General features: G+C 35.7%; 1 protein-coding gene across 18 annotated transcripts in view; it reads right to left on the bottom strand.

Annotated features, from left to right (window-relative positions):
- Positions 1-604: 604 nt before the first annotated feature.
- Positions 605-13,515, bottom strand: part of LOC149080316 (palmitoyltransferase ZDHHC16-like) — a 210,098-nt gene continuing 197,187 nt past the window's right edge. For all 18 annotated transcript variants that reach the window (XM_089239452.1, XM_089239444.1, XM_089239445.1 and 15 more), the window contains 2 exons: positions 7,855-7,925; positions 605-743 (listed from right to left, as the gene is read on the bottom strand). In XM_089239452.1, coding sequence (XP_089095578.1) covers positions 626-743; positions 7,855-7,925 — 189 coding nt within the window. In that variant the 3' untranslated portion in view covers positions 605-625. The remainder of the gene's footprint in view (positions 744-7,854; positions 7,926-13,515) is intronic.

The raw sequence follows: 13,515 nt of genomic DNA, 5'->3' as shown, positions 1-13,515 counted from the left end.
AGATTTCTAATTGAATCCTATCAATTGTAAAACTCCGACGAAATTGCATAGTTTTCTTTCAAGGAAAAACGCTACTTGAGTCATCATAATAAATTTTTAAGTCAAAGAAATAAATTTTTCACTAAACCAGCACCATCACAAGTAGAAAATGCTATCATCTGATGCTTAAGGAGTGGATCTCCTCTCTCCGTTTCTTCTTCCAAATATTTGGAGAAAAGCAATGCTTGTTTTTGGAGGGGGAACGCAGATAGTACAAACATTTCCCTTTTATGGTTATATTGTCATAATTGGCACAGATACGGATCAGATTCTCGATAAGAATGAGTAGATAGTACAGCCCCTGCATAACCTAAAACAGGATGTGTAACACCAAGATCACTATTTTCTTTTTGTTTGTTCAAAAATTATTAGGACCTCATTTTGTATGGCTGCCATATTTTGTTTTTTAGCTATTTGAAGCATATAACATCAAAATCGAGAGAGGCAAACAAAATATTCGGAATCAGCACATCAAAATTCAGAAAAAGTTGTTTGCTCGCTTTTCCTCAAAAATGCTTCCTACACTTTTTACAGCCACATTTCTAAGAATTTGCACCAGGCTATATGAGTAAAAATAACCAGCAAACTAGCTTTTCAATTTATTTTCTTTTATATTTTCCCATTTTATAGAATCATAGATATGCCATTGTAAGCCATTTCCTAGAGGTTCATGGGTTGATGGAAAAAGAATATGCTTCCAAGACCTGATAAAAAAAAAAATTGAATAATCACTCAAAAAAACACAATTTATATTATGGATCACATGGTTATTATATGGAAAAAGAACATTAATTTCATTTAAAAATAATTTATAATAATAATAATAATTTATATAAATAATTTCATTTAATGCTAACATTAATAAAACTTTGTCTCTTTTTTTTTGGTAAAGACTTTTTCAGTGTTTTCTTCTATAAAAGTTTGAAAATAATAAAATAGTGGTAACTATCAACTGTCCAATAATTACACACGATTCCTTGTGAAAAACTAATACGAAAAAGTGCTTTCTGTTTTAGGATCAGACAAATATTAAGGGAGTTATAATGTTTAAAATGTTGTGACGTGTCATATTTTAATTATAAGCCAAACACCGAATGAAAGTAAATTTCTCCCTCAGTAGGAGGGTTTCTTCTTTTTGAAAATGAACTGAAATATCCAATCCCGTTAGAAACTAAGTTCGGCCTCCTCTCGTGATTCGTGCTTTTCTCTTCGTGTAGTGTGATGTTGTAACCTTGCCATTATGTAGTACATTTGTTCACTATATTGGCAATTTATCTCCAGATTTGTAAAGTGTTAGCCAAATAAGATCTATTTGAAGAATTGTTTCCCAAAATCAACACTTTTTTGCCAAAAAATGTGGTCATTTTTTTTCCTTCACTGTTAAATGAAATTTTTTGAGGCAAGATACATACAGTGCATAGTGTTTACTGCACAATTGCTTTTCTTAACTTGTCTTTCGAATTGGATCACATGTTGATTAATAAAACAGGGCAATATTTTTTGAGCAATTTTGAAATTTCATAGAAACTGTTGCGCATAAAAAGTTTCAATGAAGGATGTAAAAATTGTAGCTGGACAAAGGTGACTGTGGTGGGAACAGTAAAATAATGATTCAATCAGAAACTTTTAATCACATACTAGTTATTTTATTAATTGACATATTCAATATAATTGGTGAAATCTGTGATTTTTTCTACTGATTATTCACATGAAGTCGCATTTTTATACAGATTTGTATATGTCGCAATGAAGATTTTCAATTTCCTTGTGACTGAAACTGATTTTATCGCGCTGAAAATTTACTTAACCTTTTTACAAGAAAGGTTTTGACATAACTTTGAAATTTATTCCAGCCTACATTGATTCGCATGGAACTTCGTCATTTTTTCAGGTGAATTTTCATTTTGGGATGTATTTATAAGTGAGCTGTTACCACAGGTGCCTCTCAGCAGAGAAGGACTTCAGGCTGTCCCCACTCTAAGCACTACTAATTTTTTCACCCCTTTGAGATGCAATTATATTTCATTTTATTTTTTTCCCGAAAAATCATGCCCCTCCACCCCTAGTACTCAATTTTCAAAATGAAAAAGCTATGTCTTTACCGTTTGTTTTTCTAAATATGGTTTTGAATATGGTTTTGAACAAGCTCTTAAAACAAATGAGATGCTGTAAGAGTTTGAAACTGTAATTGTAAGACTTCATGAAAATCTGTAACTCTGATCAATTTCATTCAACATACTTTATTCAAGTTATTATTTCAAGCAACAATCAAGTTAATTGTGTTGCAAAATTACAATTGAAGGCTGTGTGGCAATCATGGCCCCCACATCCAGGGCCTGTAGACTGGGGTCTTTGGCTGGCCTCCAAGCCAGACTTTTCACCGGTAGTTCTATTGTGAATTTATAGCATGAAAAATAAATTATGGTAATTGTCCTAGGCCCCAGGGCTACAGCCCTCTCAGCACCACCCATGTGGGGAGCTATGGATGCAGGGCCATCTTAAGAGCACCATGGCCCTCCCGGCCAAGTGATTTTTCTGAGGCCCTACCATATAAATTTACATGCATACTCTTCCAAAAATTTCAACAATATTTCATGTTTGTGAGGCCCTGTTCTCTTGAACCCCTGGGCCGTGCCTTGGTGGGCCCATGCATTAAGATGGCACTGCGTGGATGCATCACATAAATCTTTGGAAACTCTGAAGTTGGAACTGGAAAAAAAACTAATCTCAAAATTGTTAGTGACACTTTATTGATTTAAGAGGTGTCAAGACCCCTGAAGTTGATTTTGCAAACACGACTTTAAAAAATATTTCATTGAACTGAAAATCAAATACAAAAAATTATGTGTCAATCAGGTTAATTTAATCTTTTTCATTTTGAAAGAGAAAAAAAAAAATAAATAATGAATTTTAGTGTAAACCTGAACTAGAAAAAACATTTTGAAAGTGAGTTTCACAAATTGTAGTTATTGAGTTCATCGGTTTAAGATAAAAAAAACGAACGCAACGAAAATTCTGAAATTTTGTAGAAATATTTATACGATGTGTGTTGGTAAAATTAATCTCGTACTTTGATATCCAATCATTCGTTAGAATTTTATAAATTTTTGAAGTTGGAAGAAATGTATACACTTCGAAAATCTGAAAAAATTCAACATTTTTAAAAAATACTAGGGTTAATTTCTAAATATGAAGTTCATTTTACTCACACACATGGTAAGTAAACATTTCTGCAAAATTTGGGCAGTAGTTTTTTTTTATCTAACGGATGAATGCAAAAACTGCAATCTAAAAAATATTGTAATAACTGATGCTTAAAAACTTAAAAAGTGTTCACACACGGGGGGGACTTGTGTTTTTGCTCTTCAATTTCTCTTAGATTTAATCGATTATTATTTCGTTCAAAAATACCAAGTTATATGTTTGGTGTACGTTCTGTGAATTTAGCCAGATTATGAATTGACATAATAAATTTTTTAAAGCATTATAACTCATTAATTATTGGTCAGATCAAAAAAAGCTGAAAACACTTTTCCATCTTATTTTTTATAAATGTATTGAATGTATTCAGTGATCCGCCATAAACCTCACTTTTCCCCCAACATGCTCCAAAATTTAAAAATCTGGTGTTCTGATTTTTTTTACATTATGACAAGTAAACAAGCGTGGATGAAAAAACAGCTGTTAAAAGATAGCAATAAAATTAGAGGGAAAAAAAGAAATTGAGGGATATCACTCAGTATAAAAGTACATGGTACTGTAAATATAGAAACTAAATAAATAAAAAGAGAGAGATGTATGTGTGTGTGTGTGTGCATGCATGCACGCGAAAAAAAATATCCTTTTTTTTTTTACCACAGTTTTTTACAATCACTTGAAGAAATATTCCAGTGTTAAAAAATTTCCCTGACTTTCAATGACTTTATTGTCTGATCCCTGACCACTACTTTTTCCCTGCCTTTCCAGGTTGTAGGAACCCTGGAAAAGGTAATGGGCGCGGTAGCCCAGGTCGATAAGACCATCGGGTGTATAGTGTGCGTGTGTGTGAATGCTGTCTTTTCTTCATCTTGTTTGCTCACTTGTATTTGCCAGTAGCTAGATTTGAGACCCATATGGGAATATATACTTGCCTCAGTGAAACTGTGTAATAGATCATCAATATGTGGCAGTGGATATACATCACTTCTTCATAATCTTATTTAAACGACGGCGATCAACGCAAAAAAGCACCACTTTCCTTTTTTCTTTCAATGATACAACTGATGAAGACCAAAGACTTTCAGATAGTTCAATTATGTCCAGTTTTAGCATTTTATGAACTTAGTCTTGTATTATATGCCTTTCTGCAAGCGACTCTATAAGGCTTCTGTTTTACAGGGAGAGCATCACCGGTGTTTATCTTGTGCTTCGCACTGTTTGCAATCTTCAGAGACTGGATTTCAAAATCTAAAATATGGATAAACTCTTGCAGCAATTCTAAAAGCTCTCTACATTCTTCACCATCACGATGAGGATCCAAGAATTGTTTGTTTCTCTAGTTTTTTGTTTATTATGACTTTATTCTGCTTATTTCCTGTTGATCCAGTATCGTTATAGTAGGAGAGATGTTATACAATGATTTGCAGTTGAAGAATTGCTTCAGCACAATGCTTCAGAAGAACTGAAGCAGTTCTTCAGCGATAGTACTGATAAAAAATAGGATCGAGGTGGGCATCCATCAACATTGATCGTGCTCATGAAACTAACTAACTGTGTGATGGCTTGGTCCATATCCTACGAGATTTCTAACCATAAAGTCATCACTGGGAAACAAAACCATTGCTTGTTCAACACGGGTTCTGTTGGTATGCTCTGCAATACTCATCTGTTTGGGTATATAAGGGAATGATTTCTGATATAGAAGAATAACACCCTTTGAAGCTAAGTACTCCTAGAGTTCAAATATTCAGTACCATTATCAAAGTGCAAAACTTTGATTACCTTGCCAGTTTGCCTTTCTACAAATGTTTGAAATGCTTTGAATTTTTCAAAAACTTCTGACTTATTTCTTAACTAAATAAATGAAAAAATGTGACAAATCATCAATGAAACTCAGAAAGTAACGAGAACCCCAAGTGATGAGACTCTCACTGGTCCACACAAATAACTACGAATTTGACAATGTCAAATGACTGATAATGCCAAATGTTTTGTTCAGATATTTTATAGATAGTTGGTTAGCTGTCAATTTTAGCACATGCAAAACATTTCTGAAAGTTAGCTTCATCCTTTTATCATTTTGAAACAAAAATAAAGTAAGCCTACACCTTCTATTACTGAACTTCTTGTTTTTAATCTTATGAATCTCTGGTTCATCATAATCATCAAGTAACTCCTCATATGGGGCTATATAATGTGATGCACAAGAATCCATATACCAAACATTAGGATTTGGGTGTGTGAGTAAGCTATGAAAGTTTCAGCTACATAAGCTTCTTCCCTTTTCAATGTTTCAACTCATAGCTACCCTTCCTGCCATTTCTTCTTTCATTACTCCTACCTTTCTGCTGTAGTGCTTTCTTGCATTCAGAAATTATATAGCTGAATATGTTACATCTGAAACATTTCTCTTCAAAGAATTTTTTCCCTTTAGATTTCTCACTTACAAATGCATGCTTCTTACTGTCATCATTATGAGGTTTCTCGACATTTGTCCAAGACCGAAATTTTGTTGACAGAATTTCCAGGAATCAGTATGTAAATCAGTATTAAACATATTTCCAGTTTGAGAGAACATTCCAGAAATCCCACAGATGCACCTTAAAAAATATTTTTTTTTGTCCGTACCAGGATTCACACATGAGATCATGGGATGAGAGACATACACACTACCACTATACTATACTTGCCAGTGTTGTCTTTCACTGCATTTCTCCCTTACATTAATGTTTAGAAACTATTTCTACCTGGAACTACTGAGTGGTCATTTTGACCACAGTTGAAAATTTCATTGCTTAACCGAAATTTAAATATAGTACAAATTTATTTTCTAGGAAATGAAATTATTCATCTCTCTTCTAAAACAAAGATAGAGTTCATGTTTTGTTACATTTCAGGTGTAAGCAAACACACAGGGTGTTTCAAAAGATGAGTGATAGGCTAATTTCTAAAAGAAATATAACGTATTGAAAAAATACTTTTTTTTTCGTCTTAAAAATACTTGGTGGAAAATAAAGCACAAAGGTGCCAAAGTGCCCTTGAGGGCAAAGCCAAGGAGGTGAACTGCATTTTATTTTTGACCATGCACATGCATTTTGTGGCTGCAGGCTCAGGTTGATGTATCAAAGGATCAACTAAATGAGTGTAAAAGTTGTACAGACTTAGATCCTGTATTTTATCGGGCAGAACCACTTTTTCCATATTATTTCAGCTCATTATACAATTATATCATAAGTAACAAAATGGTTTGTCTGTTGCAACCACTTGAAAACAAAAGCGACAGAATTGCACACCAACACCTCATGTTCTTGCAGCCAGTAAATTGAGTATTAGCTTCAAATGACTGCTCCAGCTGTGTGTGTGTGTGGGGGGGGGGTGAGGAGAACAATAGGTGGCAGAACCAACCCTAAGGATTTGAGTCACTTGAGCCCCTAAGAATTTCTATAATGCATGCCTTCACAATAATTCATGAATATACAAAGTACAAAGAAATGCATATACCCCCAACATACTTTATTGAATCCCTTATATGACAGATGTCTGCTATCTCTAGTAACCTTCATTGGTTTGCCTTATCAGAACCCCAAGTACGAGAGAGGGATGTCCCTTGATTCTTGTGGAGTAACTTATATTCCAAAATTTTCAAATCAATAATACGCAATATAAATTCGAAAAATATAAACAAAATATTTTTTTCATAAGGTTCAGGCCCCACAAGGCCTGCGTCCCCCCCCCCAAAAGCCCCATATGACAATATTTCAAGATATGCAACTGTAGGTGTTATGACACTTGTTTCAATCCAAAATAAATCCACATTTATAGCTGTATCATGTATTTTTACGATAGCGACATATATGCCAACCTTGGGACCTAGTCTCTCTGTAGTGCCAATGTTTGTTGACGGGAGAGGGGGGACCAACCCCCAATTTTTTCCCCTTGTGACTATTTTAAAAATTCAAATCAATTTCCTTATTTTATTCAACTTGCCCATATAGGGCATTTACCCAGCTCTGGGAAACATTTAATGTAGCCTTTTAAGTTTGGTCTAGTTTGATATGAATATTCCTCATGAAATCAATGAAAAAGTTCTTTTATTTTTTGGAACAGGATAGTGTCACTGCTCCATCGTCATCAACATCCCTCTTCGCTGTTTTTGTGGTAACTTATCTCTGAAAATGTTATGAAGAAACTTGATAAATTATTAAACTTTTTTCTGCTCATTTGTTTTTATATTTCAATTCAGCAATAAAACGTTTTTGGTGCAGACAGCTAAACAAGCACACCTTGACTATCAACAACAAGGTTGCTTTACTTCATAACAAATTCAGTTTGATATTCATTCATTGGAGATGCAGTCTTTGCACGAGACTATTTTATAATCTATAGAATAATATAATTTAGAGAAATCTCCAATTAAAAACAAATGCTTTTGAAAAAAAAAAGGCTTTAGTAGTTTTTCATGATTTACCATAATTCCGTATTTTATGGTAAAAATCTATAGAAACTATGGGTATTCTGTAGTAGTTGGAAAGTATGAATAGAAGTCAAAAAAATGGCTCTGGTGGTTCTAGTGTTAAATGCATATTCAAAATGAAAAAAAAATGAAACACTTATTACCGTCCACTATGAAGTCCTAAAAATATAATCCAGTTCTTTCTTGCGCTGCAGTCATATGGGTTTTCATACACCTGAAATTATCAAAAGCAAGGCAAACTTCAGTGCCAAAATGCTTTATAAATTGAATGGTATTAATTTTTAATCTTCAATATTATTTTTCCATGTTCAATTATACAAATACAGAGGCTGCACCAGGAAAACTGCACAATGAGGTGGCTGAAAAAAATGCCCATTAAAATATGGAAGTCAAATTTGAAAATTCAGCAATGCAAAATAAAAGTAATTTTCATGAAAAAAAAAGTACTGTGTTTCCCCAAATGATAAGACCAAACCAAAAAAATAAGCCCTAGCTTGATTTTTCAGGGTCTTCATAATATAAAATTAGCACCCGTTAAAATAGTCAGCCAGACAAACGTATTTTGTACAGCTGTTGCTATGCATGACGAGTGAATTGAATTATAAAAAGAAATAATGTTATCAACATTCATACTTAAAATAAAGTTGTTCAAAATTAGTGCTAATATATCTAATGGGGGAAAAAATTTATTGTAAGACTGTCATGTATTTAGTTATATAGTCAAATCCTGTTTTAACGAATACCATTATAGCAAAAATCTTGTTTAAACGAAAACTCATCTAATCCCCCAGATAAGTTTATATGGGAACAATAAAAAATGAAATTCTGTTGCAATAAAGTGATTTCTCTGGTCTCTTGGAGTTTGTTTTAACAAGATTCAACTGTATACACATTTATTAATACTCATGCATAGCCACTGTAAAAAAAGGCTAAAGAGGGGTAGCTGTAGTTATGTGAGAGCACAGAATTTCTTTAACAGGGACTCAATGTTACTTAATTAGTATATATTACCTGGAAATAATAATAATATTACAAAATGACTTGTATTGTATGGTTGTTTCAGTAGTTGTAGACATAATGATAAAAATTGTTTTTTGGGGTTCGAAGACCGTCGTCCGGTTGAGTTTGTTCTCAACGTTTCCCCAACACTAGTGGTTGGCATCTTCAGGAGAATTGATAAACTGGATCAAAGTCAAGTTTTCCGGAGTCTCAGGTTGTATTTATGCACATAAGTGGCTTGAACTACACTATTGTTTTGTGATTGGTCAGTTGATTCTATGGCTGGCAGCGTATCGTAAACAGTTGTTATGCTGGTAGAACCTGATTGGCCGAGAGATGTGGAGTTATCTGATTGGCTGTCGTCATCATTCTGTTGCTGGACCTTGAAGGGGAAGGTTCTTGTTCTTCTGAGAGCTGGTGTCCAGGATCTGCTCAATTTCAAAGTTTCTTCTCTTCTATTATAGCTGTTTTTGTGCTTGTATATTTCAATAGCCTCTCTGTAGATTCGTGGGAAGAAGTGGTCAACATTAGCTATTACCTGTGTTTTGCTGAACTGTACACTGTGGTTGTCGTAAAGCGCATGCTCTGCCACCGCCGACTTTTCTGTTTGGCCCATTCCGCAGCATCGTTCGTGCTCTTTTATTCTCGTGGCCACAGATCTTTTTGTGGTTCCAATATATACCTGACCACAGGTGCACGGTATTCGGTAGATCCCCGGTGTTGATAGAGGGTCACGGTGGTCTTTTGCTGATCGTAGCATTTCACATATTTTTCTGGTTGGTTTGAAAATGGTCTTTATACGATGTTTTTTCATGACCTTGATGATTCTTGCCGTCACTCCGGGGATAAAAGGCAGCACAGCTTTTCCAATTGATTGTGACTGCTCATTTTCCGTTGGTGATTCCTTGATGGAGCGTAAGGCTTTCTTGATGTCGTCTTTCGTGTACCCATTAGAGCGGAAAACTGATTTCAAGTGCTCAATCTCTTTACCTAGATCTTTTCCTTCACATAGTCTTCTTGCCCTCTCGATCAAGGTTTTCAGTACGCCTCGTTTTTGGTGAGGATGATGATTGGAGAGCTTATGCACATACCTGTTGGTGTGAGTAGGCTTACGATAAATGCTGTGGCCTAAACGTTGACCTTGACGGCTGACCAGAACGTCCAAGAACGGGATCTGTCCTTCTTTCTCTATTTCCATAGTGAACTTGATGTTCGGATGGATTCCGTTGAGATGGTCCAAGAATCGGTGAAGATTTTCTTCACCATGCCCCCAAACAACGAATGTATCGTCAACGTAGCGGAGCCAAATTGTTGGTTTGAGAGGCGCTGTTGTTACTGCCTGCTCCTCGAATTTTTCCATAAAGAAGTTGGCAACTACCGGGCTCAAGGGGCTTCCCATAGCTACTCCATCCGTCTGTTCATAGATGACGTTGTTCCAGGTGAAATAGGTTGTAGTAAGGCAAAGCTGGAAAAGGCCTACTATATCTTTTTGGAATATTTCATCGAGTAGTCTTAAGACGTCTTTCAGTGGCACCTTGGTGAACAATGATACGATGTCGAAGCTCACCAGTATATCATCAGGTTGCAAGTTGATATTTCTTATTTTTTCGACGAAGTGACCAGAATCTTTCACAAATGTGCTTGTTTTTCCTATGTGTGGCTGCAAGATGGTGGTTAACACTTTGGCTAGATTGTAGGTGGGAGATCCAATGGAACTCACAATCGGCCGCAACGGAACCAGTTCTTTATGTATTTTCGGCAAACCATAAATGCGAGGAGAAAGTGCTTCTGTTCTGCAGATACCTTTTTTCTCATTCTCAGGTAAAAAGATATAGTAGGCCTTTTCCAGCTTTGCCTTACCTATTTCACCTGGAACAACGTCATCTATGAACAGACGGATGGAGTAGCTATGGGAAGCCCCTTGAGCCCGGTAGTTGCCAACTTCTTTATGGAAAAATTCGAGGAGCAGGCAGTAACAACAGCGCCTCTCAAACCAACAATTTGGCTCCGCTACGTTGACGATACATTCGTTGTTTGGGGGCATGGTGAAGAAAATCTTCACCGATTCTTGGACCATCTCAACGGAATCCATCCGAACATCAAGTTCACTATGGAAATAGAGAAAGAAGGACAGATCCCGTTCTTGGACGTTCTGGTCAGCCGTCAAGGTCAACGTTTAGGCCACAGCATTTATCGTAAGCCTACTCACACCAACAGGTATGTGCATAAGCTCTCCAATCATCATCCTCACCAAAAACGAGGCGTACTGAAAACCTTGATCGAGAGGGCAAGAAGACTATGTGAAGGAAAAGATCTAGGTAAAGAGATTGAGCACTTGAAATCAGTTTTCCGCTCTAATGGGTACACGAAAGACGACATCAAGAAAGCCTTACGCTCCATCAAGGAATCACCAACGGAAAATGAGCAGTCACAATCAATTGGAAAAGCTGTGCTGCCTTTTATCCCCGGAGTGACGGCAAGAATCATCAAGGTCATGAAAAAACATCGTATAAAGACCATTTTCAAACCAACCAGAAAAATATGTGAAATGCTACGATCAGCAAAAGACCACCGTGACCCTCTATCAACACCGGGGATCTACCGAATACCGTGCACCTGTGGTCAGGTATATATTGGAACCACAAAAAGATCTGTGGCCACGAGAATAAAAGAGCACGAACGATGCTGCGGAATGGGCCAAACAGAAAAGTCGGCGGTGGCAGAGCATGCGCTTTACGACAACCACAGTGTACAGTTCAGCAAAACACAGGTAATAGCTAATGTTGACCACTTCTTCCCACGAATCTACAGAGAGGCTATTGAAATATACAAGCACAAAAACAGCTATAATAGAAGAGAAGAAACTTTGAAATTGAGCAGATCCTGGACACCAGCTCTCAGAAGAACAAGAACCCTCCCCTTCAAGGTCCAGCAACAGAATGATGACGACAGCCAATCAGATAACTCCACATCTCTCGGCCAATCAGGTTCTACCAGCATAACAACTGTTTACGATACGCTGCCAGCCATAGAATCAACTGACCAATCACAAAACAATAGTGTAGTTCAAGCCACTTATGTGCATAAATACAACCTGAGACTCCGGAAAACTTGACTTTGATCCAGTTTATCAATTCTCCTGAAGATGCCAACCACTAGTGTTGGGGAAACGTTGAGAACAAACTCAACCGGACGACGGTCTTCGAACCCCAAAAAACAATTTTTATCAAATGATGGCCGCGAAAACCTTATAAACTATTTGTAGACATAATGTTAGGAAAGATGAGCTTCCTAAGATGAATTGAGGTACGACCAGTGAGCTATAGAGAAACTAGAGTGAGGACTCCACGAGCTCTCCCTACACGGCCGCATCATACCCTTTTGAAGCGAAATAGGCAAATCATTCACTGAGCGTGTAAATGGAATGGAGGAAATTCAAACTGAGACATTACATTTTTTCACTTTTTTGCATATAATTATGCATTCTTTCATTTGAAGAAATATATAACACAGAATACTTGCACTTTTAAAAAGAAGCCTTTTTTTAGAAAATTTAAGAGGAAATATTTTAACTCAAAAATTGAAAAAAATAATAATTTTTGATATTTATGTAATACTAGCTATAATACCCGGCTCTGCCCGGGTTTTCTTCAATGTGGATCAGGTGATATCCCCCTCTTTGAGGGACATACAAACCGTGGCTAAGGTAACCAATATGAGGACTTCCTGCACGACTCATGAAAGAAACAAATCTAGATTTAAAGAAACGTAGAAATGAATGAATTAAAAGACAATATGGAGACATTAATTTTCATGCTTGAGAAGATGTAAATAAAAAGTTTAAATCAATGTTATTGCATGAATATCCAATTCAAACGTAGGTCCGGCTAATTACGTCATATTTGATTTTCTGGGCTTCGTATCTCTAAGTGAACTCAGTAGTTCAAAAATCGAGAATTCAATACAATTTTTAAAATTATCGATGTGGCAGAAAACCCCACAAATTTCCGCATTTATACAGTAAAATCGACAATTTTAACACTGATTTCTAAGAGGATCATCCTTTGCCTGACCCTCAAAGCAATGCTGATGATGGTGTCTATTAAAAAAGCTCTCATTACTGGGAGGATTGAAAAAAGTGACAAACCATTATAAAGGCATAAACTATTATACATATATATATGTACAGCATTGAAGAAATGACAAACCATTGTAAAGGCATATACACGTTTTAAACGCATTGCTAGGGAACCACGGTAACCAAAGCAAACGTTCGGATAATGATTGCTGAGACCCAAAAACCATTGTTGCCCTACGGTTTTTTGCCCATTTGGGGCATTTGCCCTGCTGTGACAAAATTTTAAAGTAGCCTATCATTTAAGTCGGTCCCATTTGGTATATATGCAAAATTTGGTGACAATCTATCTAAAATTGTAGATTTGTATAGAGAACAGACAGACACACAGAAAATCTACTTTATATATATAGATTTTGATATATACATGACATTTGTCTTAAATAAATATTATATGTACATTTAAAAGAAATTAGAAGTACATGGAAAAAAAGTATGGTCAACATTCGGGATAAATTGAGAGGTTATTCGTACTTAGACAACCTTAATTTTTTTTAATTTACTTTATGACAGGTAAATTTTTACTTTAAGACAACCATATGTTTTTTTTTTATAGGTAATGTATTATATTTCATCATAAATATTGGTTTTCACTGCTATTTTTTGGGTTGCTATACTTTTTTGTCATTGCTCTTATTGGGTTACTGTACTTTTAATATGGTTAGATATA

This window comes from Pholcus phalangioides, unplaced genomic scaffold, assembly GCF_987345545.1.
Source record: "Pholcus phalangioides strain wild (caught in Gottingen) unplaced genomic scaffold, Ppha-v1.0 ptg000011l_1, whole genome shotgun sequence".
NCBI lineage: Eukaryota > Metazoa > Arthropoda > Arachnida > Araneae > Pholcidae > Pholcus > Pholcus phalangioides.
This window is presented reverse-complemented; position numbering and strand designations above follow the sequence as displayed.